This window comes from Jaculus jaculus, chromosome 8 (genome assembly GCF_020740685.1).
Source record: "Jaculus jaculus isolate mJacJac1 chromosome 8, mJacJac1.mat.Y.cur, whole genome shotgun sequence".
Classification (NCBI taxonomy): domain Eukaryota; kingdom Metazoa; phylum Chordata; class Mammalia; order Rodentia; family Dipodidae; genus Jaculus; species Jaculus jaculus.
The window spans coordinates 127388013-127407243 of record NC_059109.1 but is presented as its reverse complement, the minus strand read 5'-3'; the positions used below and the strand labels follow the sequence as shown (position 1 = coordinate 127407243).

The 19231-nt window shown below is 48.2% G+C and overlaps 2 protein-coding genes across 7 annotated transcripts in view; one reads left to right on the top strand and one right to left on the bottom strand.

Annotated features, from left to right (window-relative positions):
• Sulf2 (sulfatase 2) overlaps positions 1 to 1860 on the top strand; it is a 110249-nt gene extending 108389 nt beyond the window's left edge. For all 5 annotated transcript variants that reach the window (XM_045156436.1, XM_045156434.1, XM_045156438.1 and 2 more), the window contains exon 21: positions 760 to 1860. In XM_045156436.1, coding sequence (XP_045012371.1) covers positions 760 to 790 — 31 coding nt within the window. In that variant the 3' untranslated portion in view covers positions 791 to 1860. The remainder of the gene's footprint in view (positions 1 to 759) is intronic.
• Positions 1861 to 4685: 2825 nt separating this feature from the next.
• Ncoa3 (nuclear receptor coactivator 3) overlaps positions 4686 to 19231 on the bottom strand; it is a 96128-nt gene continuing 81582 nt past the window's right edge. Inside the window, exons 15-23 of one of the 2 annotated variants that reach the window (XM_045155905.1) lie at positions 18369 to 18620; positions 17709 to 17835; positions 15790 to 15961; positions 12597 to 12887; positions 10780 to 10872; positions 9251 to 9509; positions 7098 to 7272; positions 6301 to 6442; positions 4686 to 6067 (exon numbers count right to left, since the gene is read on the bottom strand). In XM_045155905.1, the coding sequence (XP_045011840.1) occupies positions 6056 to 6067; positions 6301 to 6442; positions 7098 to 7272; positions 9251 to 9509; positions 10780 to 10872; positions 12597 to 12887; positions 15790 to 15961; positions 17709 to 17835; positions 18369 to 18620 (1523 nt within the window). In that variant the 3' untranslated portion in view covers positions 4686 to 6055. The remainder of the gene's footprint in view (positions 6068 to 6300; positions 6443 to 7097; positions 7273 to 9250; positions 9510 to 10779; positions 10873 to 12596; positions 12888 to 15789; positions 15962 to 17708; positions 17836 to 18368; positions 18621 to 19231) is intronic. The other variant, XM_045155906.1, reaches the window with a different exon arrangement.

Below are 19231 nucleotides of genomic sequence, written 5' to 3'. Positions count from 1 at the left end.
ATGTGGACTGTGCTAACCTGTAAAGGTCAAGTGGACCAGCTAGTTAGTATCCTACCAGAGTGGAGTGCTTAGTCTGCCAGATCTTATGGGCTAGGGAAATCCAAAAATGCTGATGTGTGTGGGTCCATTTTTAACACTGGCCACTGAGCTGATATCCCCCACCCCCTTGCAGAGCTGCCATTTGAGGTTGCTGGTCTACTCAGAGCCTTCTCTTTTTTTCTTTTTTGTTCATTTATTTGAAAGTGACAGACAGAAAAAGAGGCAGAGAGAGAGAGAGAGAGAGAGAATGGGAGCACCAGGGCCTCCAGCCGCTGCAAACGAACTCCAAATGCGTGCGCCCCCTTGTGCATCTGGCTAACGTGGGTCCTGGGGAATCGAGCCTCGAACCTTAGGCTTCACAGGCAAGGGCTTAACCGCTAAGCCATCTCTCCAGCCCTCAGGGTCTTCTCTTGATGCGTCCACACGCCTGTGGCTCTGCAAGGACAGTAGTACTGGACCCACTGACCACTGACATTTGCATCTCATACGCTTCTTAGCCACAATTCAGTGCCACCTTCGCAGGCACTAAGTAGATAAGTGAGCAGCTGAGCAGGAGTCAGGGAAACAACCCTTTCCCCAGTGAGCTAGAAAGACTCAAATTTCAGTAGCCACATCCTTGAAGCAAAGCTTGTGCAGCTGCAGGACTGATGTTTTTTTTTTTTTTTTAATCCCACATAGCATGATATGGATTCTATCAAGGAGTTTCTTTTCCTTCTACAGGGGACAGCTGTGGGAAGGCTGGGAAGGTTAGGAAGCTGCAGGCACGGACCTCCGATCCCGAGAGGCCTCACGCGGCTGTACGGGGCCGTGCGTGCGAAACCATGTGATTCCCAGCGGCCCGTCCATGCTGGAAGCCGGGAGGCCTGGGACAGGGACACCCTGGAAGATAACTGTGAGGAGCGGAGACTTCGGGGAGCCGCTTTTGCCCCTGCTTTGCTTTGGTTACACCTCATGGCCGTGCAGAAAGCATTTCACATGAGGAAGTCGCCGCTCACCGTCTAGAGACTCACATGGGGAAAAAAAAAGAAAAAAAAAAAAAACAGCACTGATGCTCATGGAAATTTCTTCCAGGGGTAAAAGTCTCTGGAATTTTTTTTTTTTTTAAATCATGGGGGAAAGCAACCTTGTTTAACCTTCGTATTCTTTTGATTTCATCACAAAGAAGAAACGGAAAAAGCAGGACAGGGGCAACTTAAGGATACTGAACACAGTACACAGTGTGACAGAGTTAATAGCACAAAAAATACCATGTATCTAGCACAGTAACCCTGGTTGCCTCTAAAGACACTGCCTTCGCTGTGTATATGTGACTATTACATGTAACCAACACGGGAACTTCTAGGGGAATCTGACCAATAAGAAATCCCAATTTCCAAGAGTGGTGGTGTCAATAAACGCTCTGTGGCCAGTATAAAAGAAAATCCCTTGCCCATGTGGGACATTTATGTTCCCGCCCAGCATTCATTCCTGCCATACATTCCAGAACAGATGGTTTGGTTTGGTTTATTTTTAAGGTCCTGAAAATCCAAGTTGATGATGTGCCCCATGTTTTAACGGCATTGTATTTGTAAAGAGAATTTGTAGTGTTAAGTGTTGTCGTTCAATGTTCAAAGCCAATGTGAAGTTGTTGGTTAAGAAGTAATCTTTTAATTTGGGGGGACCTTTTTCCTTTTGTTCGTGGGGGCTGGGGCGGAGCGGTTGTAAATCGTTTGCGGTACTGTTGGCTCCTGCTTTGGAAGTAAGCGTGAAGGCAAGCACACTGGTCGTTAGTGGCTAAAACGTTCCACACTCCAAGGGATATCACGGTTAAGTCTCACTCCACCTTTGGCACTTCGTTTTTTTTTTTTTTTATCATTTGTGTATGTGTGGTGTGATGTGCACGTATAGTGTGTGTGCGTGTGTGCAGTTGTGCACACAGCAGAGTAGAAAGTCAGGTCTCCTGCTCTATCACTCTTTTGCATTGTTTCCTTGAGACGGGGGTCTCTGAACCTGGGGCTGTCATTTTTCCATCTGTCTGGCCGACCAGTGGACCTCAGTGATTCTCTGGTCTCCACCTCCCCTAGGACAGGAGGCGACAGGCACACATGGCCATGGTCAACTTTTCACATGGATGCTGGAGATGGAACCTGGATCCTTGTGTGTGTGTGTGTGTGTGTGTGTGTGTGTGTGTGTGTGTGTGTGAGAGAGAGAGAGAGAGAAAGAGAAAGAGAAAGAGAAAGAGAGAGAGATCTTATCTGCTGACCCACCTCTCCTGTCCTCTGGACTTAATTTTTCGAAAGTATTATTGTTGGAGGCTGGAAAGATGGTTCAGCAGATAAGGCACTTGTCACTCAAGCCTGAGTACTGAGGTTCAGGTGCCCACACCTCACAGTAAAAGCCACAGGCTGTCATAGACTTCTGTAGTCCCAGCACAGTGACAATTTCCCAGAAGCTCACAGAGCAGCGGGCCAGGTAAACACAGCCATGGACGTGAGCAGTGAGAAAAGATGCCTCAGAGGAGGTGGAAGGTAAGGACCCAACACCCTAAAGTCGTCTTCTGATCTCCACATGGGCACTGTGGTGCATGTGAGGCACACGAACCCCCTCCCCCAAGAAAAGTACTGGTCAACTGAAAAGCAGTTCACCTTAGCCAACCCTTGTGTACCGAGTGGAGTGACCTGGCGCGTGGGTCCAGGATGGGAGAGGTAATGAAAGCACACCGTCCCAGTCCAACTCTTTCCTCAGCAGTGAACACTTGTGTTTTATAGAGACACTTCCATGGTACTCAGACGCCCAAATAGTCCCCGACGTGGAAAAACTAGTTCACATCACCAAAGCCGCAGCCAGGCCGTTCGACACGGGCTCATCGCCCCTGGTCCAGCGGGGACGTGCGGAGGGAAAGCACGCTCAGACTCGGCTGGGAAGCAGAAACCTTTATTTACAAGGACATCCAGGCGGCCTGCGCGGCAGCGGCAGCCAGAGCTCACCGCCCGCCGCACGAGCCGACCATTTGCTTCAGAAAGTCTTTGCGGTGCGAAGAACGACTTCAATTTTTTGTGACCATTATTGTAAACTTTGACACTGAATTCATTCTCAATTTCTGATCTCAGAATGACATTTCCATCCTCTTGAGAAATCCAAACATCGAAAGAGAGAAAGGACAGGGAGACAGGGGTACACAAACCCCGTGCCAGCTTTGAATGGTGTGCCTGGGTGGTGGGGGCAGCTCTGTCTAGCGTTGCCCCTGTGAACAACCTCCTCGGGAACAAAACTCCTGCTCTCTGCAAGTGAAAGGGACCTGGGCTGGCACACGGGCAGCTGGGCAGTCCTGCCTGCTTTGAGCCGCACCTCCCTGTGCGTGGAAGACCCTCTCCACCATCTGGCCAGTCACGCGCCGTGGGAGGCGCTCCGCCCCGCAAGTCAGAAACTCGGCATCCTGACATGACCATCAACAAATGCAACTTCTGTTTTATGTTTTGTCAAGGAAGAAACGTGTTTCCTTAATAGTATCTTGATCTTCATAAAATATACTTTTATTTATATATCTTTGGATTCAGCAAAAAAAAAAAAAAAAAAAAAAAGTAGGTACTGGAAATATCCCACATTCTAAAACAGATGAGAAGATTGCTTATACTGTCCACCCAACAGACACCTAGTTACAGGAGGGAGGTGAGGAGAGGAGAGGAGAGGCAGGCAACGGGAGTACAAAGACATTATCCAAAACGGATTACAGAGCGATAGAGAAAAACAAATTCTCACAGATTTCATCTATTAAAATTAAGATTTTGAGTTGGCACCAATAAAATCAAGTAGAAAATATAAAAACATAATAAACATCTTTTTTTTTTTAACCATACCAAAAAAGGGGATGCTTTCTGGATAGCCTGGAGTTAGGAAAGAGTTACAAAATTTTGTTCTGGGTAGTTTAAAAGTTAAGAGAGGCAGGAGCAGCATTCTGGCCTCCCCACCACACACACACACACACACACACACACACACACACACACACACACACAGCCACACCCACCACTGGGCTGAGGAGACCCCCTTGGCTGGGCCTCAGCACACGCAGTGGACGTCTGTGGAGTTAGTCTGGAGTTTTCGGTGAGGGTCGGTGCTCAGAAGGAAAAGCTCACAGTGGCTACACATTGCTGAACAATCAAGTCCACATCAGTGGTGGACTTCTACAGACCTCGCTTATTCCAAGAAATCAGAGCTACTTAGATTTTCTAAATGTGTGAAATGTCAAAGAATTAGCTGGCTCTGTTATTACTAGAAAATGGCAACAAGGCTAGCAAAGACATTTGAAATTTACAGATAACCCCAATAACTCAACTTCATTCAACTCTTGGTCTCTTCCCTACTCTAACCTGACTTTAATGAGCGTCAAGAAGAAACAAATGGACAGGTGGGGAGTGTGGGCAGAGGAGGGAGGGGTGCCAAGGCTCTCAGTTAAGAGCACAGTTCTGAAACGGAACTGGCAGGTACTGAGCTCCCCAAGAGATACTCATGGCGCTGGACGAGAGAGGTAGTGGAAGCGCAGAGCAGGATGACATGGCCAAGCCAGCGCCAGGACCACAGCACGGACTTGGCGCCCACAATCTCAACATGGGCTTCAGGTCCTGGCAGCCCAAATCACTCAAAAACGGATGACAAAGCAACAGATCTTTGAAAATTATCATTATTTAATTTATGGACTGCTTAAGATTCAAGATTCCTTTGGAAATCAAACTGCTTGATTTTTTTTTTAATTTCTTTTTATTAAGCTCATTTCCCTGTATCTATTCTTTTCCCCCAAAATTAACAAAGTGCAAAGTTTGGTAGAGGAATTTTTAAAAAATGCAAATGCCTACATCTAAACAAAGGATTACTATTAAAAAAAAAAAAAAAAGAGCATCTCGATGAGGAGACTGAAAAGAGTGAGGTCCCCGCGGCTGGGACAGAAAGGCCGCCCGGACCACGACACCTCCCAGGCCGTGGGCCCTGGGCGTCTGCGGCCACACCACAAGGTGCACTGCAGTTGACAATGTTAAATACTCAGCCTCACAAACTCTGTAAAAATGAGTCGTTGTGACCTACAAAAAAGGTATGTACATATTTTACATAATATAATATCTTAAAGGTCGTATTTACAAAAAAAAAAAATCTATTCACAGAAACACTGCAAAATTCTGATTCAGAATGCAGTACCTGGCCTTGGGTTTTCAGAATTTTATTTTTAAAAAGCATTATTGCTCTACCATATAGGCAAAGGGTGACACCAGTACTTTAAAAAAAAAAAAAAAAAAAAAAAAGCACAGTTCTTGTCCAACAGATTAGTGCAGACAAAAACGAGGAATGTGGTTTGCCATTCCTTGCTGACTCCAGAATATTGCATTTATCCACGACTTTCTAGATAAAGTGCGCTCAGCTGCACGTCGGCACGTGAAACACTTGCCACTGCTGCTGATTCAATACTGTCGCCTTATGTTCCCTTCTGCAAAGCCACTGAACATCCACAAAGAGTCCTTGAGTATGACAGGACGTTAGGACCAAATGAAAGTCTTCAAGAGAAAAACCTAGGACAACAAAAAACTAGGAACACCATCAGTGAGGGACAAAAACACAGAACGCCAATTCCGCTGGACAGGTCAACAACTACTACTTGGTAGTGACAAAACTCTTGGAGGCGGGCTGTGCTCCCTGCCCGGCACTGCACGAGAGGCCTCGCCCGCCGACACGGGCTGGAAGGCTTCGCTAGCAAGGCAGAAGGAAGGGATGGCAGAGTGTGGTCAGGAGTGTGCCCCGTCTCCAGAATCACATCCGATGAGGCAGAAAGCCAAAGGTGTTTGTGTGGAACCCCGCGATGCCCAGACGCTGGGGGGGGGGGAGGGGCAGGGGGGTGCAGGTAGACTCTGCCTCAGCTGCAGTCCTGCTTGACGACCACCGGGGTCCGCCAGGGGAGCCCGAGGCCTCAGCCACCTCCTTCAGCTCGGGACGATCCACGCCTCCGGCAGCGTCATTTGTACAGTGGTTCCTTGCAGGCCCAGGGCGTCCGTCAGCAGTATTTCTGTTGACAACCAGAAGGAAGCCTGTGTCAGGCACACGCTCAAACAACACAAGAACAGCCCACGTCTGCACAGGTAGCGTGCAACAGTCTCACGATTCTCTAGCTTCCCCATCACCGCGAGGATCTAACGCCAGTAACCAAAGTACAATGTCAGGAGGACATGTACAGTCGAGGCTCTGGGTGTGTACAGGAGACGTGGCCGCCTGAGAAAGGCAAAGACTGGACTCGCATACCTGATCGGGACCCATGGGCATGCCAGACATGGGCATGGGAGTCATGTTCATCTGTCCCAGTTGACTGCTGCCGCCGTTCATGTGCACCGTGCTGTATGCCGCAGGGTTCCCCTGGGGGGCAAACTGCTGCTGAGGAAAGGAACTGCCAAGAAAGCATGATATTACCTCCATCTTTGTCAAATGTCCATGGGACTTTAGCAGAGAACACTGAGAAAAAAAAAAACTTCCTGACAGCCTGCCTTCTGTTTTTCACAGCTGTCAAGACCCTAATACTCAATATCCTAATAGGTACGTGCATGCTACAGAAGAACCTCAAAACAAGCCAAATGATGCACTTTCTAATAGGACTGAAAAACAAACTGCTTGGGGCTGGAGAGATGGTTTAGCGGTTAAGGCGTTTGCCTGCAAAGCCAAAGGATCCCAGTTCGATTCTCCAGGACCCACGTAAGCCAGATACACAGGGGGCTCATGTGTCTGGAGTTCATTTATAGTAGCTGGAGGGCCCGGTGTGCCCCACCCCTCAATATCTCTCTGCAGAGATGGCTTAGCGGTTCGAGGCTCGATTCCTCAGGACCCATGTTTGCCAGATGCACAAGGGATGCACGCATCTGGAGTTCCTTTGCAGTGGCTAGAGGTCCTGGCTATCTGCCTCTTTCTCTCTTGGTCTGTTGCTCTCAGATAAATAAATAAAAAACAAAAAATTTAAAAAACAAGAAATAAAATAAAATTTAAAACAAAAACCATGACCCCTCCCCTGGACTTGACATTAGCCATGTACATAAACTCCGTATTGTTACCTATTTCTGGGCACACTTCCTGATGGCCATCCCTTCATCTCTGAGGACGGATACATAGGTGCAGTCTGGGGGTGCTGCATCATAGGATTTTGGGAGGGACCCATTCTTGATGACATCATTGCATTAGGAGGACTGGACACTCGACCAAAGGCTGGATCTGGTTGTTGTCCCATTCCTGCAGAGAAAAAGACGTGTCTGGTCACGTGCTGCCTCCTTGGAGCCTCCCCTTGCTAATCAGGGCTGCGGGTCTGGTCAGGAGTGGGGCTCGGCAGTCAGCAGAGAAGGTAGGTGCCACTAAGATGACAACTCGGGCTCAAGACTGACTACAAAACTAACCACCTATCATGGAAGTCGTCAATAAAAAATAAAAACAAAAACTAACCACCTAGCCAGGCATGGTGGCGCAGGCCATTAATCCCAGCATTAGGGAAGCAGAGATAGGAGGACTGCCATGAACTGGGGGTGAGCCTAGGCTAGAGTTAGACCCTACTTTGAAAAACCAAAAGCAGAAGGGCGTCGTGGTGCATGCTTTCAACCCCAGCACTCGGGAGGCAGAGGTAACAGGATGACCGTGAGTTCAAGGCCTCCCTGAGACTACATAATAAATTCCAGGTCAGCGTGGACTACAGTGAAGCCCTACCTAAAAAAACAAAAACGCAAAAACCATCAAAAGGAGAGACCCCACCTAGGATCAGGCGTGTGAGAAGTAACTTCAGCCGTTTTTCTGTGTCAAAGACTCTTGGCCGGAGGTCAGGGCTGCACCCTAAAATGCATACTCCCCCAGCAGACATCTTTACCCAAGCATGCTCCTAACAAAGGCTAAACCGTAGCAGAATTGCATTATTAGTAACCAAGGAAAAGAACTGGACAGCCCACATAGGGCCAGAGAGGTGGCAAGTAAGAGTTGTCCCAACAATCATGAGGGCCTGAGACACTGGGAACGCCTGAGTGCAACTCCCCAGCGCGGGGGTAAGCAGCTGAGCATGGCCACACACATGTGTGCACACGCACACCGGCAACCCCAATTCTGTGGGGGGCAGGCAGCAGAGAATTGCTGGGGCTCACAGAGACAGCAAGCTCCGCAACGCGTGAGACCTCCTCTCAAGAAAGCATGAGGTGAGCAATGGAGGTGGGCCCGATGTTCCTGCCTATGGCCTCCAAGTGGACGCATGCACCTGTCCACACCTCTTCATACCAAACATACATACAAAGACAAAAGGCCCATACAAGCCAGGCGTGGCGGCACACACCCTTAATCCCAGCACTTGGCAGGCAGAGGTAGGAGGATCACTGAGTTTGAGGTCAGCCTGAGACTAGTGAAATCCAGGTCAGCCTGGACTACAGTGAGACACTGCCATAAAAATACCACCACCAAAAAAAAAAAAAAAAATACCACCAACCCCCCCACAAAAAAAACCCCATGAAATGGATGCCTCTACAGGCTTGAACATATGGTCAGCCATTAGATAGGGTGCTATACTGGGAATGTAAGAAGAGACAAGGAGCCATTCTGGTGGTGTGCACTTTAATCCCAGGGTGACTGCCCTGAGTTCCAGGCCAGCCTGGGCAAGAATGAGTCTCTGCTTCCCAAAAAATGAGGGTGACGGGGGGGTAGAAGAAAGGGGAAGAATTCCGTAAACTTTCTCCCAAATGAAGATCCAAGGGGCAAAAGAGAGAGAGAGCACGCGCAAGAGACCTGAAAAAACACTCAACTATGGTAAATCATCCACTTGCCTCAACTTTGCTGGATACTATAGTAGACATTTTTGTTCTGATTATTTTCAAGCAGAGACAGAGAAGATAGGAGGGCGGGAAAGGCAGGGGGCTCTGGCCACTGCAAACAAACTCCAGATGTGTGCACCACCTTGTGCATTTTCTTTTGAGAGGGAGAAAATGAATTGGTATGCCAGGGCCTCAAGCCACTTAAACAGAACGTCAGACGCTTGCGCCACCTAGTGGGCATGAGTGACCACATGGGTCCTTAGCCTTCCCAAGCAAGCACTTGAATGACCTGCTAAGCTGTCTCTCCCGCCCCCGGGTTCTGAAGTGCGCTTAGGAAGCAGCAAGATGGGGTGAACATGCAAAACGGATCTAGTGGCACTCTGACATTAGTGACACTAGTTTGGGGAAGGCGTAACCACTAGAAGGCTTACCGTAATGTGGTGGATATGGAAATTGCTGTGGTTGAGCCTGTGGCATCGCAGCTCCTGCCAAGACGCCGTCCATGCTGGGGGAAGCGGCCACACTGGGAGGTGGGCTGAAGGCCTGGGCTTGCTGCTGCTGCTGCTGCTGCTGCTGCTGCTGCTGCTGCTGCTGCTGCTGCATCATCACTGCCACCCTCTGCTGTCGGAAGTGACGACTTAGCAGCTCCCTGCTACGCTGGGCGACCATCTGGGCATTTAAGAAGCCCTGCTAATACCCAAGGAGGAATGCAATTACACATGGACAGCAACCAACCAGTTTTGCACATGCAGTATCCTCACAAAATGTGAGGTATCAGAGAGAAAAACCCCCCATCTCTTTCTGTGAAACTAAAGGAAAAAGGAAACATACAATTCTTTATGACAAAAAGCTTTCTGAGCCAGGCATAGTGTCATCAGCCTATGGTGCAAGCAGAGGGAAACCAAGGCAGAATAGGCTAAGCCCACGAGTTCAAGGGGAAGCTGGTGGTCTCACAGGTTAGCACCGTGAATCAGATTGTGTTTTCTCTCTTGCTACCTGTAGCTTCTAACAGTTGCTTTGGTGGTTTGATTCAGGTGTCCCCCATAAACTTAGGGGTTCTGAATGCTAAGTTCCCAGCTGATGGAGATTTGGGAATCAACGCCTCCTGAAGGCAGTGTATTGTTGGAGGCAGGCTTATGGGTGTTATAGCCAGTTTCCCCTTGCCAGTGTTTGGCACACCCTCCTGTTCCTGTTATCCACCTGATGTTGGCCAAGAAGTGATGTCCACCCTCTGTTCATGCCATCATTTTCCCTGTCATTGTGGTGCTTCCCCTCAAGTCTGTTTGCAAAAATAGACCCTTTTTTCCCAAAAGCTGCTCTTGGTCAGGTGATGTCTGCCAGCAGTGTGAGCCTGCCTGCAACAGGTGCCCAGTGAACACATATTCCACATGCAGGAACAGAAGCATTTACACAGTTGCTACTTGAGATTCCCCCAAAGCTAAGTGAGCACAAGAGGGGTTAAGATATGTGGGCTTGTTTTTAGATTTTGGTTTTTCAAGGTAAGGCCTTACTCTAGCTCAGGCTAACCTGAAACTCACTCTGTAGTCCCAGGCTGGCCTTGAACTCACAGCAATCCACCTACCTCTGCCTCCCAAGCACTGGGGTTAAAGGCACATGGGCCACCATACCCAGCAAGATGGTTTAAATGAAGGAACCCCCTCCTCAGCAATTCTCACCACCACCAGCACAAGAAAGAATGCAAGAGGAAAGTGCAATGGAGCAGAGTCACCTAGCACAAGAAACTCAGAACTGCCTGCTCTGTTAAGGAAGCCCTGTGCGGGGCGCGTGCGGGGCTCACCTGGGGCTGCACCATGGCTAAGGAAGCCCCGTGCGGGGCGCGTGCGGGGCTCACCTGGGGCTGCACCATGGCTAAGGAAGCCCCGTGCGGGGCGCGTGCGGGGCTCACCTGGGGCTGCACCATGGCTAAGGAAGCCCCGTGCGGGGCGCGTGCGGGGCTCACCTGGGGCTGCACCATGGGCCTCATCACAGCAGCACCACCAGCAGTGGGGCTCTCCATTTTCATCTCAAGTGCCTGCCGGCTCTGGTTCAAAAACTGGAGAGAGACAAGATGCAGGGGGAGCATGTGAACAGGTTCCAGATGGCTTTGAAATTTCTCAGTGCCACCCAGTGAGGTCACGGAACTATCTCCAACCTCACCAAGCTGGTCCTGAACAGGAGGAATGCTGGGAAGTTCTCACCAACATGTAAAGTGTTGCCATTTGGCACTGGGGGGAAAAACGAACATGCAAACGTAACTTGATGGATTTTTACCTAGGTTGCTGGCACGCGAAGAAACAATGGGAGTGGGAGTGAATCAACTGTTATCTTTAGGGGCTGGAGAGATGGCACAGTGGTTAAAGGCGCTGGCTGGCAAAACCTGGTAACCTGGGCTTGACTCCCCAGCACCCACGTAAACAAGTGGGGGGAATGCTGAAGAGATGGCTTAATGGTTAAAGCACTTGCCTACAAAGCCAAAGAACCCAGGTTCGATTCCCCAAGACCCATGTAAACCAGACGCACAAGGTGGTGTATGCATCTGGAATTCATTTGCAATGGCTAGAGGCCTCGGTATGCCCATTTTTTCTCTCTTTCTCTGTCTCTGTCTCTCTCCCTCCCTCCTTCCCTCTTTCTCAAACATATAGAAATAAAAATTTAAAAAAAGAACCTAAAATGGGATGGAACATGGCTCAGTGGTTAAAGATACTTGCTTACAAAGTCAACCAGAGCAGTTTCAATTTCCCAGTACTCACAGAAAACCAGATATATAAAGCAGCAGGTACACACATCTAGAATTCATTTGCAGTAGCCAGGAGGTCCTGGTGTACCCATGCTTTTCCTCAAACAATTTAAAAAAAGAAATGCTTTTTCCAAATGACGTCAAAATAGAAGAGAGAATAACTGGAAAGAACAGATTCAGTGGAGGCTGGATTCAGGGGGTAAGGACGGTGGTATAAAGGGATTATGATCATGGTATAATCAATATGAATGGAGATTATCAATAAAAAGTTCAAATTTTAATTTTTATTTATTTATCCACTGAAAAGAATGAGAGAGAATGATGTCAGGACCCCCAGCCACCAGAAACCAACTCCAGAAATGCTTTAAAAAAAATTGCTTTTCAGGGACTGGAGAAATGGCTCAATAGTTAAGGCTCCTGCCTATAAAGCCTACCAACCAGTACCCACAAAAAGCTAGATGCTCCAAGTGCTGCACACATCTAGAGTTAGTCTGCAGTGGCTAGAGGCCCTGTGCACCCAATATTCATTCTCATTCTCTTTCTCCTTGAAAATAAATAATTTAAATAAGAGAGAGAAGGAAGGAGTTTGGTTTGCCTAATTCTTTGGCTAAATACAAATGTAAACCTGGGGTTTGGGGTCCAAAAACTCTATTTCTAAACCCCTAACACCCCATTTCAGAGATTATTGAGGATGGAAAGGTACAAGGGAGGAGAGGTACAGCACCCAAATTTATTTGAAAACGCCATAATGAAACCTATTGCTTTCTATGCAAACGTAAGAAAAGTAAATAGCCTGTGAGATAGCCCAGTAAGTCCAGTGCTTGTCACAAGCAGGAGCAAATGAGTTAAAACCCACGAAACGCATGAGAAAAAGCTGATGTGATACGCATTTGCAATCCCAGGCCGGGGAGGTGGAGACAGGTGGCTCCCCTGTGCGTGCACACACGTGCACACACGTGCACACAGGTGAAGACTACAGCACAGCCTAAAGCCCAAGTGAGCAAGGCGAGGACACGGGAAGCCAAGCACTCAATGGTCACCTGCTGGCCCTGCAGCCGCTGCTGAAGCTGCATTCTGAGTTGCTTCGGGGTGTTTGTCCGCGGTCTCATGACACTGGCCCTGGGGTGCATTCCCTGGAGAGGAAAGCTGCCTTGTTGGTTCATCTGGTTCATCATGGAATTAAAAGATGGTGACTGCCCCTGAAGACTAAAGCCTCCCTGCATTGGAGGCCCTTGGGCTGGGTATGTCTGCCCGTACAGCGCTGCCTGTTGATCCACCATCACTGCTTCCTGGCCTGGAAAAGCTTCCTGCTTGGGCTCCAAAGCTTGTCCCTGAAACATCAAACATAAAGGAACAGTGAAGAGCCTCTGAGGAAGCAACCACAACCAAGTCCTGGAGAATGGGGGTGAAAAGTCAACACAAGTGATGTCTCTGAAGTCCAAAAGAAAGATCAAAAGCCGGGCGTGGTGGCGCACACCTTTCATCTCAGTGCTCCGGAGGCAAAGGTAGGAGGATCACCATGAGTTCGAGGCTACCCTGAGACTACAGAGTGAATTTCAAGTCAGCCTGGGCTAGAGTGAGACCCTACCTTGGCGAGGGGGCAGGGGGAGCAAGATCAAGTGTGTTACTGTCTGCAGCTGTATGAGAACACAGACCACACTCTTATCCATTTTAAAGGAAATTCAAGATCTCTGTATATCCCTGGCACACGTCCAACCTGAGCTCAATATGCTCTTCAGCGCCCCCCTGTGGCAGCTTGAATGTATAACCCTATAGAATCAGGGTTTTTTGGGGGAGGGGCAGGGGCTGTTCCAGGTAGGGTCTCACTCTAGAATTCACTATGTCGTCTCAGGCCTCGAACTCATGGCAATCCTACTACCTCTGCCTCCTGAGTGCTGGGATTAAAGGCGTGCGCCACCATGACCACAAATTTCCAACTTCATCCTCTAGCAGGCCGGCTTCTGCTGCAGGGGGGCATGTCACGGGGCAGACTGATTTCAGCCCAAAGGTATGCAGAGAAGTGTGAGCTCTGGGGGGCAGGGGGGGGGAGAGGGTCCTGCTTTGCAGCTTTTTTTGTGGGGGTGGGGAGAGCCAAGGCAGTCTCTCACTCTAGCCCAGGCTGACTTATAATTCACTATACAGTCTCGGGTAGCCTCAAACTCAGAGATCCTGCTACCTCTTCCTCCCGTGTGCTGAGATTAAAGGCATGTGCCACTCTGGCAGGCCTCGCTTTTTGTTTTCCACAATATGGAAGGCACTGTGGGCTGCTGGGGGAGAAAACTCATCTGCAGTTAGAACAAGGAGTGGATCGTGAAAGCTACAAAACAGGCAAGATGAACCCAATGGTGAGACAGTGGCACATAAGTTATGGGGGTGATCCACTGCTCTGACTGGATGAGAGGCACTGCTCAGTGGGAGGGAATCCATGCCTGGTACTGAGAATGGAGTCAAAACCCATGACTTGGAAGGACACAGACTTCCACAGCAAGCTGCCATCGTCCTTTGGCTACACAGAGACGCCCACCAAACAGCCTTGTCAGCACGCCTGTTTAAGCTCTCCTTCCTCTTAGCTAGAGAACCTGCTTTTTACAGATAGCAACAAATACCAAGGGACCCAAGACTCATCAAAATGACTAGGGAAGAAGGCCCAGGGCTTAGCACAGGACAAGCATCTCAGTCACGCGAGCCAGGGCTCAGGGCATCTGGCAGAGGCAGTCCTGGAGAGAACGTGAGTCCACAGTCACTGCTGGCCAGAGAAATGGCCCCGCAGAGATGGTGGCGGACACAGAAAGGCTCAAAACTCATCAAAGTAGAAAGTAAGAGGGTGTCCAGAGCTCAACACTGAATGAGAGTTCTACCTTGTCCTCCAAAGCTCAGGGAACATGGCAGAAAAGAGAGCAGAAAGAATGTAAAAGCCACAAGATGTGTGGATTGACTATGGCGTGCTATCCTCCCAACAAAAACTGGTGCATTCATGGATCCACTGATACTCACACAAGACGACCAGCACGGCTCTGAGTGCATCCATGTTTTGACATGGAGGACAAAGAAAGGAGCAAACAAAACAGAGGAAGAACTACCCTGAAAAGGAAGGGTCCTCAGAGGGTGGGAGGGAAGCAGCAGAGGGTGGACAAAAACAGGATAAAGGGATGGGACCATGACCAAATTACTGTTTATATATTAAACTTCTTAAAAGAAAAGAAAAAATAAGGACTTGATAGAAGCAGGAGAGTATGATGGTGCTCAAATTTACCACCACAGTGGTCAATGAGTTTGTCGACACTAAAATGAAAGCAGCCTGCCTGTACTGGGTACATTCTGGATAGCAAGTTGCTCATGAACAGCAGATATTTTAAAGTAGGGGCAGAGGCTGAGCATGGTGTCTCACGCCTTTAATCCCAGCACCTGGGAGGCAGAGGAAGAAGGATTGTCTGAGACTCCATAGTGAATTCCAGGTCAGCCTGAGCTACAGTGATACCCTACATCAAAAAAAAAAAAAAAAAGTAGGGGCTGGGGCTGGAGGGATGGCTTAGCAGTTAAGGCATTGGCCTGCAAAGCCTAAGAACCCAGGTTTGATTCTCCAGGTCCCACATAAGCCAGATGCACAAGTCATATGCATCTGGAGTTCGTTTGCAGTGGCTAGAGGCCCTAGCATGCTCATTCTCTCTATACGTATCTGTTTATTCCTCTCTCTGTCTCTAATAAATAAAGAAAAAATAAAACTTAAAATTAAAAAAAAAAAAAGTAGGGGATGGAGAGTGGCTTAGCAGTTAAGGCTAAGACCCAGGTTTGATTCCCCAGTATCCAGCCACAGACAGATGCTCAAGGTGGCACATATGTCTGGAGTTCATTTGCAGTGGCTGGAGGCCGTGGCGTGCCCATTCTCTCCCACCTACTCCCTCTCAAATAAATAATGTTGGGAGGACGGGTAGGAAAGTTCAAGGTAGGATCTTGCTGCTGCTCTAGCCCAGGCTGAACTGGAATTAGTGTCAGGCTGGCCTCACAGCAATCCTCCTACCTCTAAATAACATAAAGTAAGTGAGATAAATTTAAAACTACATAGGTATTTAGTCAGATCACTTTTTGGTTACCACCTTTTTGAAACATCACAAGCCATAGTTTCTAGATGTTATCTAAGAACACAATAATAAGAAAACTATGGGCCCTTTCCTTACAAGTCGTGTCCAGCTTCATGGGCACGTTCTCACCCAGCTCCGCATGGATGCAACTCACCTGACTGACAAGCTCAGGAATGCCCAGCGCTCTGTCGATTTCCTCCAGGCCTGTGGCATCTGTATTGCTCAGGAGTGTGTGCAACTGGTCTAGCAAGGCTCTTTCATCGTTCTGGCCTTCAGGGTTGGCAGGTGGTCCAAGGAGATCATCCAAGGAATTCCGAAGAAGAGGCCTAGAAAGACACTTGCAGTCAGATGGGCTGGGGGTCCAGGTTAGTAGTAGATTTTCTGGCTAACACTGGTAAGACTCTAGGTTTGATCCCCAGAACCACAGAAAGAAAGTAAAGGAAGAATAAAGGGTATTTACTTTTACTATTTATTTACTGGGAGGGAAAGAAGAAGAAAGGAAGGGGAGAGGAGGGGGGAAATGGGTACACCAAGGCCTCCAGCCAGTGGAAACTCACAGATCTGGTTTTATGTAGGCACTAGGGAACCAAATCCAGGATTGTTAGGCTTTGCAGACATGTGCCTTAACTGCTGAGCAATCTCTCCAGCCCAGCCCCACTCAAAATTTAACCATTTTTTTTTTAATCTTCCCCACTCCCCGCAGTAGGGTCTCACTCTACCTCAGGCTGACCTGGAATTCACTATCTAGTCTCAGGGTGGCCTCAAACTCATGGTGATCCTCCTACTTCTGCCTCCCAAGTGCTGGGATAAAAGGCGTGGGCTAGAATGCTCCACTCCTACATTGCAATTTTCAAGACCATCCTGGCCCTCAACAAGCAAGCAAAAAAAAAAAAAAAAAGTCTGGGTGTGGTGGCACATGCATTTAATCCCAGCACTCGGGAGGAAGAAGTAGGAAGAACACTGTGAGTTCGAGGCCACCCTGAGATTACATACTGAATTCTAGGTTAGGCTGGGCTGAAGTGAGACCCTACCTTGAAAAAAAAAATAATAATAATAATTTTCAGGGACTGGAGAGGTGGCTTAGTGGATAAGGTACTTGCCTGTGAAGCTTAAGGACCAGGGTTCGATTCCCCAATACCCGCAAGGTGGTGCATGCATTTGAAGTTTGTTTGGAATGATTGAATGGCCTGTCCTGCCCATTTTCTTTCTCAATCTTCTTTCTCTCCCCCCCCCAATCCATAAACCTCTCTTTCAAATTAAGTAAGTGTGGTGGTTTGATTCAGGTGTCATCCATAAACTGAGGTGTTCTGAATGCTAGGTTCCCAGCTAATGGAGATATGAGAATTAATACCAGGAGGCGGTGTACTGTTGGGGGCAGGCTTATGTGTGTTACAGCCAGCTGCCCTTTGCTAGTGTTTGGCACACATCCCTGTTCCTGTTGTAAAGCTGATGTTGGCCAGAGGGTGATGTGCACCCTCTGCTCATGCCATCGTTTCCCCTTGCCATCATGGAGCCTCCCCTCGAGTCTATAAGCCAAAATAAACATCTTTTTCCCCACAAGCTGCACTTTGTTGGGTGATTTCTACCAGCAATGTGAACCTGATGGCAACAGTAAGTAAGTAAGTAAGTATGTATGTATGTATGTATGTATGTATAAAATATAGAGGCTACATAGTGAATTCTAGGTCAGCCTGGACTAGAGAGAGACCCTACTTTGATAAACCAAAAGAAAATAAAGAAACTATATATGTTAATGAAAACATTAATTCTAAGAAAAACTAAGAGTTACTTTGGAATATCATTTGTAAACCTGTGGGAACATACCAACTATTGCTAACTTGTCTCGTTCCTTGGGAGACACTCACTATGGAAGATGACCAGCTCACAGGAAGGCCCGTGGAACTCTGAGTGGAGATGGCCCTGACGGCGAACAGGACAGTTCTGTCTACGCCTCTCCCACAATGCCTCTGTTTGCTGCCTCAGCAGATGGTAACCGTTATTTCACTGACAGGGAACTGTGGAATTCTCTTTCGAGACCACCATTTCCTACCCAGTCACAAAATAAAGTCCCACCTATTTTGATTCCCGTGAGGACCTTGTTCCATGGGCAGCATGGCCTCTGGCCAGGAACCTGGCTGGCTGGGTGGAGGTGCCTGGCTGTAGGGGTTGACTCCCACACCCATGGTGATCTCTCCAGGCCCTGGGAGAATGGAAAGAGGAATTGTCAAGTAAGCCAATAGTGAAAATTACCATGTAATGTAACTTCTTTTTTAATATTTTATTTTTATTTATTTATTTGACAGAGAGAGAGAGAGAGAAAGAATGGGCACACCAGGGCCTCCAGCCACTACGAAGGAACTCCAGACCAGTGCACTCCCTTGTGCAGCTGGCTAACATGGGTCCTGGAGAATCAAACCAGGGTCCATTGGCTTTGCAGACAAATGCCTTAACCACTAAGCCATCCTTCCAATCCAGCTTTTTTTTTTTTTTTTTTGTTCATTTTTATTTATTTACTTGAGAGTGACAGAGAGAGAGTGAGAATGAGCGTGCCAGGGCTTCCAGCCACTGGAAACGAACTTCAGACACGTGCACCCCCTTGTGCATCTGGCTAATGTGGGTCCTGAAGAATCGAGCCTCGAACCGAGGGGCCTTAGGCTTCACAGGCAAGCGCTTAACCACTAAGCCATCTCTCCAGTCCCCCAGCTTTCTTTTTTAAATAAAAGGAACACTCACTCATTTGAAGCATCTGCTGCTGCTGCTGCTGCTGGTGCAAAGCTGGCCGTGTACCTGGTATGCTATTCGACCTAAGAGGCAAGGTGGGCACTGAGGCCCCCACCGCAGGTCTGGGTAAAGAAGCACTGAAATCTCCGGGTCTTCCCATGGAGTGTGAACTCACAGGATCCATTCTGCTGCCCTTTGAGCTGGATAAGCCCCAATCACCCGAGGAAGGAGTGTGGTTCACAGTCACATTTCTGTTTGGTCCACCTGAAACAGGTAAGAATCATCAGATCTCTTCCAAAGCAGAAAAAAAATTTTTACTATAGGTAGCGTCACTATGTCAACAGTGGCTGTGACATAGCACTTTGTCATGCTAAACATAAGGCTGGCCAACTATGAAGATAGTTCCAATACGCCACTATTCCCCAATATTCACTAGAGGCTAGAAAATATCCTAAACTAGGGCTGGAGAGGTGGCTTAGCAGTTAAGGCACTTGCCTGCAAAGCCAAAGGACCCAGGTTTGATCTCAGTACCCATGTAAGCCAGATGCACAAGGTGGTGCATGTGTCTGGAGTTCATTTGCAGGGGCTAGAGGCCCATTCATATCCCCTCAAATAAACAAACATTTTTAAAACATTTTTAAAATGTCCTAAATTAAAAGATTTTTTTACAAGTTTAAGTAACCAGGCATAAAGTAAAGGAAACTCAAAATGGAAGCATGTTAATACTTCCTGGGCTTGTTCGTTTTGGTTTTTCGAGGTAGGGTCTCACTGTAGCTCAAGCTGACCTGGAATCTACTATCTAGTCTCAGGGTGGCCTCGAACTCACAGCAATCCTCCTACCTCTGCCTCCCGAGTGCTGGGATTAAAGGCGTGCG